Genomic DNA, 15,900 nt, shown 5'->3' on the forward strand with positions numbered 1-15,900 from the left:
ATACGGCGTGGAGCTCCGAAAGAGTGTACCCTTTCCATTACAGGTTACACCTGGCGGATGAAATGATGCCAAGTCACCTCTAGGTCTTTTTTTTAACTCAAGACAACAAAAGTCAATTTTGTTGATAGATGTCTGAACGGCCGCTTCTCGTGCCGATCTGCCAGGCCTTGTCAGAATAGAGGAGGCTATGGTAACAAACAACAGAAGCGGCCGCGCGCGGACACTCGGCGGCTGCCGGCCTTGAAGCAAGGTCCTTTTATAATTTGTCTCGTCCATGTTCAATTAAATGTAGTAGGTTACTTTTCAAACCCAAGGCTCCGTGGCACTCCACCGGGTTGGGCATTCAACGAGGCAAACCGGCCGCAACACATCGCTAGACTAACCATTGCTCTGACGACAACCACCGCAGTGTACCACTACACACACAAATTGGAAATTTCGTCAGTGTAGCACGATTGTTAACCTGTATTTAAGGTGCGCCACACCGAATTGTGCATTTACTATTGTTTTATATTATCTCAAAAATTCTTTATTTTTCAGAACACTTTTTTTTTACAAGAAAACAGTTTAGATTTAAAATGAATCTGAACAATGGTACAGACTAAGCATGCCAATTATTACAGGCTCAAAACGAAAAAAACTTGGAACTACTCGCGCTCGTCTTTAACAATCAAAACAAAAACCATAAAAAACCCAAAAAAACTTGAGACTATACAGTGCAAAATATGCGTCAAACGTACAAATGTCCGAAGACCATTGTGTGTGTGTGTTTTTTTTTGCTTGTTTTATAATAGTTTCCTATATAGTACCAGGGCTAGTTTGTTCCGCGTCTCCAATCGTTCGTAATGCCGTTTTCATTGCCCGTTACACACAGACAAAATGCCAGTAAGTATACTGGCATTTTCTTTTAAGCCAAAGTCACTCTGTTCAGACATCAAACAAAAAATACAATACATTTGTCTTTTTAGACTTATGCTAGGTGGCGCAACTTACCGCCCATTACAAAGGGTATAGACATTAACATTCATCCACCTACGGTGTTCGCTGCATGCAGAAACGGTAAGACAGAAATGTCTGGACACACGCCTCAGGCTCGTACGGAGCACGTTTGCTTCGCACATGTGAATGCTTCGAAGATGTCTGCATACAGATTTTTTGTATCCACACATGGAAGAGACACGCATCGGACAGTTTCTGCAGGCTGTTGCTTTGTATGATGTCTCGACAGTGTGTCCGCGTAGCCGAGTTGGTCAATAGACCAACTCGGCTAAGCTGTACAAAAAGACGGTCTGCAAACAGGAGTCACCGCAATATCCGTGGTTCGAACGCCGCGTGCCCAAGTTTTTCCCCCTCGAATTCGTTGCCGTACGGCATTCGAAGCACGCATCTCGCGGTGACTCCTCGCGTTTGAACCTGCATGGGTGGGCTGTTGGTTTTTATGATGTATAAGCAGACTGACCCCGGCTTTAAGGACTCCGTGCCTTCCGGTGGGGTTTTTACAGCGGAGCTGTTTAGGGCTAGTTTCCCCAGGATCGTGTCGCCCGCAAAGAAATGGAGACACCGAACTCTGGACACCTACCGCCATCTATGAGTGACGACGGCCAGCCACGTATATGGTTGTCGCCGTCGCTCATAGATGGCGGCGGCCTTTCCGAGCTTGGTGAGCTTGCCGACTTGCGGCCGGCCGGCGATTACTTTCCATTGTACAGCTCTGCTGGTCTTCCGTCTTCACAGGATTGTAAAGGCTAACAGCTTTTTAATCGGGGTTTCAAGACGAGTCTTGGGAGTAATGTCTTACCGGCGCATCTTCTCCTGTCGAGTTGTGGTAGACGTCTTCGGTCGTGTTCCCGAGCCCGTAATAACACTCCGACGTGGACGTGTTGCCGGCGGGCAGTTTGGAGCCCTTGCTCTTGACCATGGCCACGAGAGCGACGCTCAGGTTCACCCGCAGTGAGTAAACGTTCATCAGCCCCAAGAAGCCCAGGAAGACGAACACATACCGGGTCGGAATGAAGTCTGCGATTAAAGGAAACCACTTCTGCGTTGACGCTACCAAAGTTCGTTTACATCAACGGCATCGCAGCTTTGGTGTAAATAAAATAGGGGACAGTAACTAGAGGCTGCGAAGACCTATGTGGCGTCAGCGTAAAAACCCTGCTAAAATAAAAAAAAAAAACAGGTCCACTTATACGACCTATGTTCCGTTAATAACCTACGCATCAAAACCCATATTTAAAAATAACCTTCTTTTTTTTTTGCGGAATTCACAGTTTAAGGCATTTCATGACCACCTAGCGCATATACCTTAAACACGTATTGTGCACATAAACCATCAGAAATAGCGTCGGCGGCTGGGTGCCACAGCCATTTAATTAAGATATCAGCAACTAAAAACTTATTATTGACAAGTGGAAGAAAGCAATGCCGTTTATGCGCCATCTGATACGAAGGGGATGGTAGACGTCCATGACCAAACATAAAATTGATGCGTGCCTTCTTCATTGAAAAAATTGCATTGAATAGTGATACGATTCGTTCATACCATATTATGGTGTTTTTTTTTTCAAAAGAAGACAATCGAATAGTAAGCATCCTTAGTGTGCCATTAGCTATTGTTAAATTATCACATTTGCGCTATCGAATTTTGTACTTGGGACGGTGAGCATCAACTCACCGAAAAAGCTTTCGCCATGACGACGCTTTTGAAGAACCTGGTTCGGTTTGGCAAGGGTTGCGCCATTTTCCTGGTAGGCCTTCATGTGTGCCGGTAGATCTGGTCAGCTTCCACGGTCTGAAACACCCACAGGGCGGAAGGTCTCAGCCCCAGCACAGGTACACTGCTTGACACTGCTAACGCAAACACGACATCGGCGCTTTTCTGCGTTTCCCTCAAACAGACCAGTGATTATCACCAAAACTATAGAGCCTAAATTACTACCCTGAGCGAGGATTGTCCACCACACCAGTTGTTCTAATGACAACTGTTCAACTTTAGGAATAAAACATAAAAAAAAAACTGAAAATCGGTTGTTCGCATTGACAATGTCGCGCTGTGTACGTGACATCAACACATCTAACAGGTGTGAGTTCTAATTCACCTGAACCCAACTCTTGACAAGGAATAAGCGAGGACATACATAGAAGCCAAGGTTGATGAACAGGCGAGCTAGTTCACGGGGAGCGTTTTAGCGCGTTGGATTGTCAGTGTTAGCACAATTCGCGAAGTGTGACTGTCAAAGTCACTCGAAAATATATACATATTGGTTCGATAGATCTCTGTCCCTTCGAAAAGTCTTCCAGATGCCGTATTAAGTTTGATGTTTTTGGATATGAGCCGTTTTTTTATGTAATTTCAATTTCCCAGCAATATTTTTGTTTTTGTTAGATTTGAATTCACTATATCTTATCGGTGATACTGTTTATACTTCGTCTCGCCCTACGATGGACTAAAGGCGAAAAGCATACGGTCCAATAACGAGCCACTTAGAAATTGTGCGGTATTTCGTTTCGATGCGCGTATCGGTGCCCTCGTTTCGGATTTCTTATCAGGGGATGGGTGGACAGCGGTTCGAATCGAATAGCACTGAGTGACTCAGCAATTTTTCATCGCAAAGAAAGCCACGCCACACGGGCTCTTTGCAGCGTCGAAGCTATAGAACTTATGTGGCGCTTTTGAATTCGGAGCATTATTCGTCCACTCCTAATTGATGTGAAGCATGTCATAGTATAGCGTGGAACGTGATTGGACCTGGCGGCCCGTGGCTTTGGCCTTTAGTCCATCGTAGGATGAGACAAAGTGTAGTATTACCCATTTTGTTGGAATGTTTTCAAAAATAACAAAATCTCGGGGCGGCTATGGTTAGCGCGGTTAGATCAAAACTTTGGCGTCGCGGCCATGAGAGGTTTGTTCATAATTGTGAAGAGTCAAATGCACTGAATGTATCAAAACAGCTATATTTTAATCGGCCTGAATTTAACGTAACGACGTAAAAACTAATTACATGTTTCAAATTAGTAGACGAGCGGGCACTTACAAGCGAAATTTAATTTAATGTGTAAACAAAATTGGAAAACAAATTTAAAAAAGGCGTCAGTTAAAAAAAAAAAAAAAAAAAGACGGACAAACGACGACTTTTTTTTGTTCGACTATTGGTCTTTTCTTAGCATTTTCATTTTGGGCTTTTCCAAGATTGCAACGAAAGCCAAAAAACGTATTGCGAAACAGGAGTTGATTTGTTACTGTGATGTTCGATGACCAAAGTATTTCTTCGTTTTCCTTCGTATCTGATTTACAAGAACACAAACATAAAGTAAATTTTATCGTGCAAATGAGCCGCTAAAAGTTCATGATGAATATACAAAAAGTCGGGAAACTGACAAACAAAAGAAAACAAAAAACATAGAAAAAGACAGAAGTTTTAAACAGCAGCGGGTTCAGGTGAACCTCATATATCCGTTTTCTAACAAACGCGCAGCTCTGTTTCTAGCTTGTTTGCTTGCCTCCTCTTTCAGCTTATTCCCTCTGTCTCGGGCATTCCTTCCCGTAGTATTCAATATTTGGTGAAGCTCATGAACTGTCATTGGATAATAGACCTATGTTTGTAACTTTTACACGCATATTTTTTCAGGACTACAGTTTGCAGATAGGAGTACCCGACTGTGATGTCACGGCGCTGAGGGCGCATGATCGGATGCTGCACTTCCCTCGAGTCTGGTTCGCGCGCACGCGCAGTGGCCACACCTGGTGCGGGAACAGCGCGTTTACCCCAGAGAGTTATTATAATGTACACTAGAGGTGCAACTGGCGCTAGTGTGCTGTTACAAATTGAAGCAGACAATTCAACCAGTCGAAAACTGACTTGCGGTAATGCATTGCTGTAGGGAAATCTGAGTGCATTTTCCCCCTGCTCTTCATTAGAATAGCGAATAGCATGAATAATTCGTACATACCAGAAAGCTTAGAACGTTTCGCAATCACGCAGATGAAAATATTGATCACTTACGGAATTTTTAATCAAAATTTATTGCAATAGAAACGGCGCTAAAACGGTTTCGTACATGCATTTGTGTGCATTCTCGGACGCTGTTAGCGCGAACACGGCGTCGGCGCTTTTCAGCATGGGGGACATACGTGCAAACGAACGAAGGAACGAAGAGGTGCAGCGCTTCGAATTTTGAGCCCGGAGACATCGTCGTGGTGGAGAGAGAATCACTTCCAATAGGACATTCAAGGAAGCTTTTAAAAAAGTTTCAAGGTCCCTACGTAGTAACGGAGAAGCTTCCAAATGACACATACCGTGTAGAAGACATTCCGGGCCGATCACTTACTCAGCGTTTCTACACGTCTACGGCCCCAATTGACAATATGAAGCGTTACTATGCTTTCGACTTAGACAACGAACCCGATCATGACGACTGCGAAGACGAAGAAGACAATTGAGGCAATTTTTCACAGGATGGCCGAGTGTTAGCATCCTGCTGAGCACGAGAGCTCAGAGAGAGACGAGGACGACGATGAGCACCCGCGAAACGTGCAACGATACGAACGTTAAAAGCTCTGAACATATAAAATGCTTTCTACCTTTTGACAACTGCGTATTTGACGACTAACACTTGTGCATGCAGATGATCAAAATAAATTGAATCGGCCGGGCATATTAGCAATACATAAGCGCCACCACAATGCTGGCGAACCTTGAACACGCTCTAAATTCCTTTCGATTGTTGTTTTGCGTAGAATTGTCGCTCGTTTTTACATGTCTGCTATGGAACAGAAGTTCGGGCCTTAAATATAGCGAAGTTTCCCATACTTCACTGGGGAAGTAAAATGTTGTAACTGAAGCAACTAACTTTTTACAATGTTAATAAATGCACATAATTTTCGGCACGACCGAAATAACGAAAGTGATCTATGTTATTTTCCGGCGAAGAGACAAAACGCACGGGCGTTTTCCCATAGAAATGCACAGGAGCCCCGAAAAAGGGGACTGGTTGCTGTCTGCTTCGATTTGCATCCCGGAAGTCGCATTGACACTAGCGCCAGTTGAATCTTTAGCGTACATTATAATAACTCTATGGTTTTCCCACAACTTGCGGGGAATTGCTTGCAAATAGCGCGTTGGTTTTACATGTATAAAAGGTGGATGCTCTACGCCTTGCGGGCTGTCAAAAGGTGAAATTATAGCCAGCCGGAAACAGCCATACGGCGCCAACGGTGAGAGCCCACGGTTATTGCCCTGTTTCGTTGTAAGTTGGCAAAGGATGCACGATAAGCCCCACACCGCGTGCCGACTTCTTCGATATGCGCTACGTATACGAGCGCAAGACACGCATATTAGAGCACGGCGCAGCGAAAAGCTTGATAATTTTTCGCAGTAAAAGCGCACACCGGTGATACGTAATCACGTTCCGATTGGCCCGCCAGGGCCTTGGCTTCCGCGTAAGTTGGCAAAGGGTGAACGATAAGCCCCACACCGCGTGCCGACTTTTTTTATATGCGCTACGTATACGAGTGCAACGCACACATATTGGAGCATGACGCAGCGAAAAGCCTGATAATTCTTCGCAGTAAAAGCGCACTCCGGTGATACGTAGTGACGTTCCGATTGGCCCGCCAGGGCCGTGGTTTCCGCCGTACAGGCGTGTTATGCGATCATGCGATCACGGCCTCCTGGCCTACTCAATAGGTCTGTTCGATTCGCCCGAACTGGCTGAACTAGTTCAGCAGTGCAAAAACTGGCGCATTCGATTCAACCGGAAATTGCACGACCGCTGCACTGGCGCGTTCGATTCATCCTAGTTCTGAACGAGTTCAGTCCCAGTTCCGGAAATGCTTGCACCGGCTCCGAAGCCAGTTCAGCGTTCGTGCAGTAGCAGACGACGAAAGCAGACGACGAAAGCAGACGACTCTTCTCTTTCTTGGTCGCTGTGCTCGGTCATTAAAGCATGTTTGTTATACACAATAACGTAGAAACGGAAGTCTTCCCACTTGTGGACGAAAATGGTGTACCCGTAGTGGACGGAAGCGGGATGGTGTACCTTACCGAAGGTAGGAATAAGCTCGAATTAAATACGTTAAAAATCGTAAGAGGGCTGCGTCGGCTTGCTTACGCAGCCTTGCTTACGTTTCGTGAATGACTTGCTTAAGCCAGTCATTCACCTCGCGATTATACATCGATGTTTACAATGTTCGCATTCTATTCTTTAAGACGGAGAACGAGTTACGCTCGCCTTTGCCTCTGAGCCGGACGCAGACCCAACTGTCCGGCAGCCTGCGCGTCCACCCACAACGGACGTCGACGGGCAGCTGTGGAGTGCCGCGAAGACGAAGTTCTTTATCGGCTGTTATAAGGAACTAAAAGAGCGTCTGAGAGCAAAGGGGGGTTTCAGGTATGTCTTTGTCAGGATATATTTTATAATACATGCTAATACGTAGTAAACATCATGTTTAGGACCAAACGAGCCCTTTGGCAGCAGCTGGCCGACACCGTCGTCGGAGAGTTCGGCGGCGTTGTCACCGCTGACCAGGCCGAAAACAAATGGAAGTCCTTGGAGAGAGCGTACAAGAATGCCCAAATCAAAAAACAACAAGTCAGGCCACTCTAGGGTGCATTTTGAATACGAGGAGTACGTACGTTCACTAATTTTTTATTTAGGTCATCACTTGTAAACGTGCTGTTTCTGTGGTTTAGTGAGCTTCGTGACATCCTCGAGAAAGAGCACCATATTTCACCAACCGTGTTGTTGGCGCCGGGAAGAGTGCTTGAAAAGGAAGGAGACACCAGGTAAGTACTTAAGAAACGTATAATCAATGTAACATAAAAAAAAAAGAAAATGTTTCAGCGCCGAGGTTGAAACCTCCCGAGGGACAGAGGCAGGACCCTCCTCCCTTGCCTTAGGGGTGGCTCCGCCCTCAAACCAGCGTGCTCCGGGTTGGCTCCGGCCGGTACACCGAGCAAGAGAAAGAGGGAAACCGTCCTGGGCTCGCTGCTCAAGGTGTTCGCCGACATGGAGGAGAGTCGCAAGAAACGACATAAGGACCGGATGGCTCTTCTCGAGCGCCTCGTGACTGCAATCGAAAAGAGCGCGCCGGCACAGTAGATGTGCTTCATGCACTTCAATGAACTTGATTACAGTTTCACTGTTTCGCAGGCCGTTTTATTTATTCTTTTGTTATTATTTTGACTGGTGCACAATTGTGCCGTACGAATAAATTCGTTCAAATTGTCTTGCTGATTTTGTTTGCCACTCCTCTGTGGTCCCCCGATTCATTCTTAGTTTTTACAATTATTTCCGAGTTTTGCAGCATGTATTTTTTTACCGCCATATCTAGTTTTTTATTTTTTTTATTTTAGGTTTTGTTGATTGTTAGGTTGAAAATAGCTTTGGGAACAATGTTACGTTTTAGGAGTCACTGGCACTGACTACCTGTGCATGCCCGCATATATGTATTCTGGTATACGAACGTAGTAGGATATTGGATCAAAATAATACTGTACGCAGAAATGAAGGAACGAAGTAACCCGTTACTTTGTTTAATCGTGTTTTCATGAAGTCGGTACGCTTCATTTTCCAAAGCTCAAGTACCATCTTTGTATGTTCACACACACACACACAATCAGCAATGTCGTCGTCGTTGGTGACTTGGTCAGGCGGGCGGGCGTTGTTCAGGTCATCGAAAAAGACTCTCTCTGCATTACAGAGGTTGTGGAGAACGCAGGCGCCCATAACGACAAGGCAGCACTGTCTGATGCTGGCGCTGTCGACCAAGTACATTCTCCGAAATCGCTGCTTGAGCAGCCCGAAAGTATTTTCGATTGTCACTCTTTGTTGACCGTGCTTCGTGTTATACGTAGTCTTCCAGGACGGCAGGGCCGCTTTTGAAGACTTGAAGAGGGTCATGACGTATGGCAGCAGGGGATAAGCCGAATCCTCCAGCAGGTACCCACCCGCACACTTGGCTTCCGCGTCCTCGAAGATGGGGCTCTCCTTCAGGATGCGGGCGTCGTGCGCTGAACCGGGGAACCCGATGTAGACGTCGATGAATTGATTTTGATCATCGCAGATACCCTGCAGAACAATGGAATGAAACTTGCTCCGATTGTAGTAGGAGTTCGGAGACTCTGTTGGTCGCAGGATTTCTACATGGCATCCATCAATCGCCCCGATCGTTTTGTGAGGCTCTTTCCCCTTAGTCTTCCTCAGGAAGCCGGCTTGGCTCCTCCGACGTCTTTCCTGGTCAGGCCAGGTGATTATTTGTGCGCTGATACTGTTCAGAAAGTTCAGAACTCTTTCAATGCAGAGGTGAACGGACGACTCCGTTATGTCAAAGCGATCCGCAATCTGGTACATTGTGGCTCTCGTGCCTACGTAACTAAGCACAATCAGCAATGTCTTCTCCGCCGAAATCTGCGGTCGCCCACCAACGGAATCCGGGTAAAACGCCGAAGCTTCATATCGACCAGCCAGCTCCGCGTGTGTCTCTCTCGAAAGCCTGAACAAGCGCATAAATTCGAAATCGAAGTAGGTGTCGATCACCTGTTCGCAGTACAGGGGAACCATGTTCCTGTCAGTCCGTGCCAACGTTACTAAAACACTCAGTTGGGAAACTCGCCGTCGAAACCTGGGCCGCTGGCGTCCACCGAGACCGAGCTAAATGCGAAAACAGCGCCACTCTTTATCATTTGTCTGTACTGTGGTCACCTTGAGCTCTTTGAAAGCCTGCTTTTGCGTAAAAACTAACGGAAAAGACTCTTTCCGTATGAAATTTATTGGAGTTTAGTACAAAAAGAGGGGCGCGTTATGTTTTTAAAATCTTTAGTTTGCAGGGTTTTGCGGCACAATTAGTATTGTTTTTATACAACCATGTCTCAGCGGGCCTTTCAGGTAGCGCGTCCCGCCCTAGGTGCATTTTAACTTCGGTAGTTGAACGCGGCGCGTCCGGCGGGGAGCCGGGGGTGGCACCCCTGAGGCCTCTTCCGCTGTATCTGTTCTGAAAGCCGGAATGGAAGTCACGTGCAGTTCCTCGAGCGGCCGCTGCGGGAGAAATGGTGCCGCCAGTGACGCTGTGTTCGTCATTAGCTCGGTGCTCGGAGACAGATTGGGGCCACTTTTTCGATGCTGTCTCTATGGGAGTTTCCCAACTGAGAGTTTTAGTAACGTTGGTCCGTGCCGAAACAATCGAGGCGAGGGCGATGATGTCGTCGAGCTCATCGTCGCTCTCGTCTTCGATGAGCGCTACTGCAGCGGCCAGTAAATTCTGACGGGACATCGTCATCTTGATCTCGCGAAGGTATCCAGGTACGTGGTCGATGAAATGTCTATGAAAGCGATCGCAGCACGAAATGAGACGATATAAAATGCAGACATGTTTCATTAGATGATGCACGCACTTTGTAATGTAAAGAAACATACATGGAAAATATTTTTGTCAAAAAAAGTAATATAAAACTAATCCAAATATCCAAGCGCTAGCAGACAAAATTCCATGGCGACGCAGCCAGACGGCAAAAGCAGACGACGTCTTGCGCATCCGTTTTATCGGTACTCCGGAAGTCGATCACAGCGCCAGTCCTAACGCGGTGGCTGCACTGGTTCTGCGCCGCCGCTGCACGACTCCTGCACTCCTCTGAACTCGGACAGAACTAGTTCAGAACTTTCTAGCCGAATCGAACAGACCTAATATTTCTTGCTTCAGACACTAGGCTATAGCGGAGCCACCAGAGTAGTAACTCACTTTTGAACAATGCAGCAGCCACTCCCAGGCATACTCAATGTTTCTTGCTTCAGTCGCTATATAGATAGCACCAAACCCAACAGCATTGCAGGTTGCCTATATACCTTATCACCAACAGACCTCTGCGCGCTGGAATCTTTGTCTGCTACGCTGGGATGCGTTCTGAGCATGCGCAGGGACTCCTTTATGCGGAATATCAGCCCCGATGCATGCGTCCACGGTCGAGCGACTCGGCATTTATGCTAAGGTGAAAAAGACCTGAAAAGAAGTATACAAAGGGGTTTGATTTTCAAAATCGCTCGTTATCGGTGCGGTTGTCGCAGTCATGCCGTTTCACGCTCGTGCATTAGTCAGCAAAGAAAGCTGAGGCTGCCAGTGTGCCAGTATGTGCTTCTGCTCTCGATTCCTCTGCGAATAACGCGAAACGTAGCCGCGCCCAAGCAAACAATGTACAGTGTCCCCCCCCCCCCCCCCCATATAATTTACGTTTTCTTGTTTTTTTAATTGCTAAAATAAATTACGTGTTGCCGAACGCTGATTTTTTTTTTCGAAATGTAGCGCTAAATGACCGAACAAGAAAGATGCCAAAATTTCAGCACGAACCGATATTTTATTTAAAAAAAAAAAATACAGGTGAGTTTTCTGAAAATTTCAATGGGAAAGCATAAGCTCATTTAGTGACTCTACGGTGGCCGACGGAGCTCACGAATACATGAATCTTTATATTGCACCAGAAAACGAAAAAGGGCGAAAAGGGCCACCATTTTTCCATTGAAATTTGCAACAAAATAACAACTTTTGAATAAAATATCGGCTCATGCTGAAACTTTGGCATCTGGTTCGAACCTCTAGCGCTACCTTTGGCGGAAAATGAGCGTTCGGCGATGCCTAGTTTATTTGTGCGATGAAAAAAACCCTGTGAATGGGTTTCGGTGACACCCCGTACATCAAGCTGGACCCATACCCTATCTCAGAAGTTGTGTGCAGCAAAGACAAAGGCATGGGCGCGGGAACGTAGCGTTCAGATATATACTTTCTTTGCGCGGGTGCTCGTGAAAGGAAGGCACATCTGAAAGCACACGCTCGAGCCTGTGCTTTTGCGTCTGCTGCACGCAACTCATGAGATATAGTGTAAATGACACAACCCCCCCCCCCCCCCATTCCCCCTCCTCTGTTTGCAGCTGCGAACTCATAACTCCAGATAAACAAGTGACAGTGGAGGGTTTCAGGTAGCGCGGTCGAATCCGCAATGAAGATCTTTGGACGTCATTGTAAGCCGAATTATTGAAAAGAATAAAAACGATGAAACCAAGACGTATTTGGATTTGTACTGTTTCATCAGCCAGCGTAAAGAGCTATTTTGTGTGGAACTAATGACTTATTATTTTTAATGGAAGTAAGACATCGACGTAGTAAAAGATTACGCGGACAATGCACCAGGTACAAACAATCAAAGGAAAAATAACTCTTTAGCTCAAATTTCTTTTGGTGGGCTATAGTCGGGTAAACGCGTAATGTAGCTTTTGTGGTGTCGCAAGCTGTCCCCAACGCGGGTACATTCACCTGGGTGTCATTGACCCCTAAAACAACCGGACGAGAGCACGAAGCCACAGATGTGTTTAGACATTTAATGCATGCAAAGTGGGTACTTCTTTTTTCTTTTTTTTTTACAGCGACAGCTGTTTTGGGCTTTTCCCACAACTGTAAATGGCGTCCGTTGTTGATGTTGTGTTTGTCAATGTTGTAGTTGAAGTTGTCGTCGTTGTAGTTGGCGTAGTAGGGCGTAGGGTGTTTGTCGTCCATGGTGCCAAATCCTCGAAAAAGGTCGCCCACCACCCGGGGGAATCGTATACCTGGGTCTGCTGCTTGCGTTACCACAAAACTGTACCACAGTTTTTTTTTTTATTTTTGCATTTATTGGAGAGCTACGCCACAGCATTAACGACCCGCTTTATACTTAGAATTTTGTAATACCCGATGCCCACTGCACGCGCACCCCGGGGAAAATGAAATTCCCGATAACAAGATGACGTCGTAGCACGTACTGTCAATGAAAAGAGTTCGTCCAGGCAAACGCGCTTTCAGGCACTCCGGAACAAAACAAAAGAAACAAAAGCGTAGGGAACGAAATGGTCCGATGTCCATTTTGTTCCGAGCGCTTTTGTTCACGCACCACGCGGTGCGTGAATGCGACGCCGATGCCTAAAGGCCTGTTCACACATGCAGCGGAGCGCTCCAAGCATAGCGCTGACCTCGCGCTAAGCGCGTGCTGACGGCAGCGTTCACCAGCTTTGTATAGCACCGTCAAAACTGTTGCTCATGGCAGACGGCAAGTAGCTGACGGCACGTGAGCAGCGCTACATCAGCGCTTCGCTGCATGTGTGAACCGGCCTTAAAGAGTTCGCCATGACGAGCCGCAGCTACTGCTGTTGTGACTGTGCTGTGAATCAACGCAGGATTGTTCAATCTGTTTTTTTCTTCTTCTTCTGTTTACTAGGTACGGAACACAAAACCAGTGTTGCAGTGACCCAGTTTTATGCACCTGTCAGATCAGTGTCTGTTCCGCCTAATGTATTCGCTCTCCAACCATCGAGGCGGGGAAACTAATGGTGGTTGCTGAGTTTGCGCTAAAACATTGTGAAATAGCCACGACAGCAACTAGTTTTTTTTTTTTCTCGGGCACTTTATAGGGTTAGTCCGCGTCGAAACATTTTTGGCTTCCTTTCACAAGTTCTTGTCTGGTGGGGCTGTAAATCCTTTATGGGTCACGCTTACGTGACTTCGTGTCAGATCTCCGTGCTCTTACTACTCGGCGCCGTCGAAGCTTTCTGCCGAAGCGGGCATATGTTACGAACAGCTGTAGCACTTTATTACATGACGCGTTATTGAACGAAGAACACCTGGCGGCCGAGACGTGCGGTTGCTAAGTATGTACAAAACAAAACAAAACAAAAATATTTTGCTGGAGTTGTTTAAACAAGTATACACTTAAGGATGATGACACGGACGACCAAAGTGCGCATACACGCTAGAGGCGCGGCTATTGTTTTTAACCTCTGTGATCCATTAAGGGTATTATTATCCAGAAAAAACATAGACAGAACTTTTATAGCTGTGGCTTTGTGCTCGTTTCAGCGCGTTCAATATATTATTTTACTGCAGTAATGTCTTAACTCACATACATGTAAAGCAGGAATATTGGTATGTATAAAGCTCAATCTTCCACATTACACTGGCAAAATATTTCTTAAATTAGGTGCAGAATTTTAAAATTTCACGAGGCACTTTGTTTTTGTTTCCTTATAAGAGCTTTGAAAGAGGACGTATGTTTATCAAGACATTGAGCGCGTGTTTAGTATTCATTAAAGAGATACGTCACCGTGAAAGTAAAGTGAGAGACAAAGCAATCTGAAGTTCTATTTATTTTCCTGCTATTAAGATGGCGAAATCGCTTTAATAGGCCACATAACTATTTTAATGCACACAGCTGGCAAACGTGTGCTGAAAATTTTGAAAGTATAGTTCCAGTTGACTATTTAGTAATTTTTAGCAGCCATCTTTTTGTATCATAACTGTAAATCCTCTGTTGTTTATAATGAACGGATGTTTATTGTTCAATTTAGCATGTCATCGTTTTATGCCTTCCGTGCTTGCCTGATACCTACCTTGCAAAATGATTGAATGCCATTATTGTCTACAATGTATTATTGTCACATTCTGCGGTGTCGGCTCTTTTATTTTTTGTATACAGGTTCATTGCATAAATTTTTAAATTTAAATGTTTCATCAAAATGTGCGGTCCCCGTTCATGTAATTCAGAGTAGGTCTTTGAGCTGCTGTAAGAAAAAAAAAAAAAAAAAAAAAAAAAACCACAACAACAATTGTATTGCCGTAACTTAGAAATTAAACTTTTTGAGAGAGTGGCTCCGGGTGATTTCAACGGAACATATGCTGTCTTCTTTTGAAGGACAAAGCGAGATCAACACAAAATCCTTTTTCTGTTTTCTGCCGACAAGCTTCACACATGTAGCAGTAATGCTGAGGTAATACAGCTGTTGTTGCTGTGAAATGGGTGGTGGTGTTTTCAGGCCTTTTGGCACAAAAACTATGAAGTGCATGGGTTTCCGCGTAAAGCATGCTGTGGTGCACGGGTCACCTAAGAAACATAAAACACGTGTGATGGAATGGGAGGCATGCTCGTTTAAAAAGCCTGGAAATCTTCAAATGCGTTTTGTCTGGGCCCATGAAACATAACTTTAAGGGTTCTTTAAATGCATTTTGTATGGGTTCACCAAATGCAACTTCAAGGGTTCTTCAAATCTATTTTGTATGGGTTTATCAAATACAACTCCAGAGGTTATTCAAATGCATTTTTCATGGGTTCATCAATTGCAACATAAAGGTTCTTCGAATGCATTTCGTTATGGCTTCTTCAAATGCGTTCTGTATGGATTCATCAAATTTCAACTTTAGGGTTCTTCATATACTTTTTTAAGGGTTCATCAAATGCATTTTTAAGAGCTCTGCAATTACAATTTGTAGAACCTTTAAAGTTCTTTGACCTCGTGTAATGGGTTCCCCCGAAATACTCTAGAAGTTAATAAACCTATTAGGATTGAAGGTAAAACAAAATAATTAACTATAGCCGTTGACACTATCAAAATGTTAAGGAGATACTTCACTTGTCCCGCCTCCCCCCAGCGTGAGTTTCCTACCTTAATTAACGCCTCGGCGTCTCCTGAGCCTCGAGCGTGCACGCGCAGCCAAAGCACGGCGGAAGGCAACCGGTGCAGGCTAGAAGCTGGGCATCCCAAAGAAACGCCCTACCGTCCTCTTTCTGTCAATGACTATAATAACTCTGAGCGTTTTTCTATCGTCACAGGCATGATGAGAAGAGCAGGGAGGTGTTGCGGTTGACCCGCCTCCAGCCCGAGCTTCCCTTGAACAACGCTTCGGTATAGTGTTGCCGGTTTAGAGGTTTCCCCGCTATATTTAGCAATTTTATGGGTTGTCTAGCGTGATAGGATAGCCGTTTTGCGGTTGGCGCGACTTTCCGCGATTTTCGAGTCATGTTAGCGTCCTTTCTGGTAGTCCATAGTGTTTTACAGTTTACTCTCTCAATCGTAAATAGTTTAATTTTTGTGATTGCTTTAAGTCATTAGGTC

General features: G+C 45.4%; 2 protein-coding genes across 8 annotated transcripts in view; both read right to left on the reverse strand.

The window, feature by feature from the left end:
- Window positions 1-15,900, reverse strand: part of LOC8024749 (sialin) — a 57,922-nt gene that overhangs the window by 25,381 nt on the left and 16,641 nt on the right. For 5 of the 7 annotated variants that reach the window (XM_040208270.3, XM_029969484.3, XM_040208274.3 and 2 more), the window contains exons 2-3: window positions 2,675-2,791; window positions 1,799-2,016 (exon numbers count right to left, since the gene is read on the reverse strand). In XM_040208270.3, the coding sequence (XP_040064204.1) occupies window positions 1,799-2,016; window positions 2,675-2,759 (303 nt within the window). In that variant the 5' untranslated portion in view covers window positions 2,760-2,791. Of the gene's footprint in view, window positions 1-1,798; window positions 2,017-2,674; window positions 2,792-10,839; window positions 11,013-15,900 lie in introns of those variants that run through there. The other 2 variants (XM_040208269.3, XM_040208268.3) reach the window with 2 other exon arrangements.
- LOC120838379 (protein ALP1-like) lies at window positions 8,351-10,237 on the reverse strand (the record flags this gene model as incomplete). Its single annotated transcript, XM_040208267.3, has 3 exons — window positions 8,351-8,382; window positions 8,616-9,586; window positions 10,182-10,237. Coding segments are annotated over 3 exons (1,059 nt in total), but the record flags the coding sequence as incomplete, so codon positions are not given.

The sequence above is a fragment of the Ixodes scapularis genome, unplaced genomic scaffold, assembly GCF_016920785.2.
Source record: "Ixodes scapularis isolate PalLabHiFi unplaced genomic scaffold, ASM1692078v2 PGA_scaffold7__128_contigs__length_106722199, whole genome shotgun sequence".
Lineage (NCBI taxonomy): Eukaryota > Metazoa > Arthropoda > Arachnida > Ixodida > Ixodidae > Ixodes > Ixodes scapularis.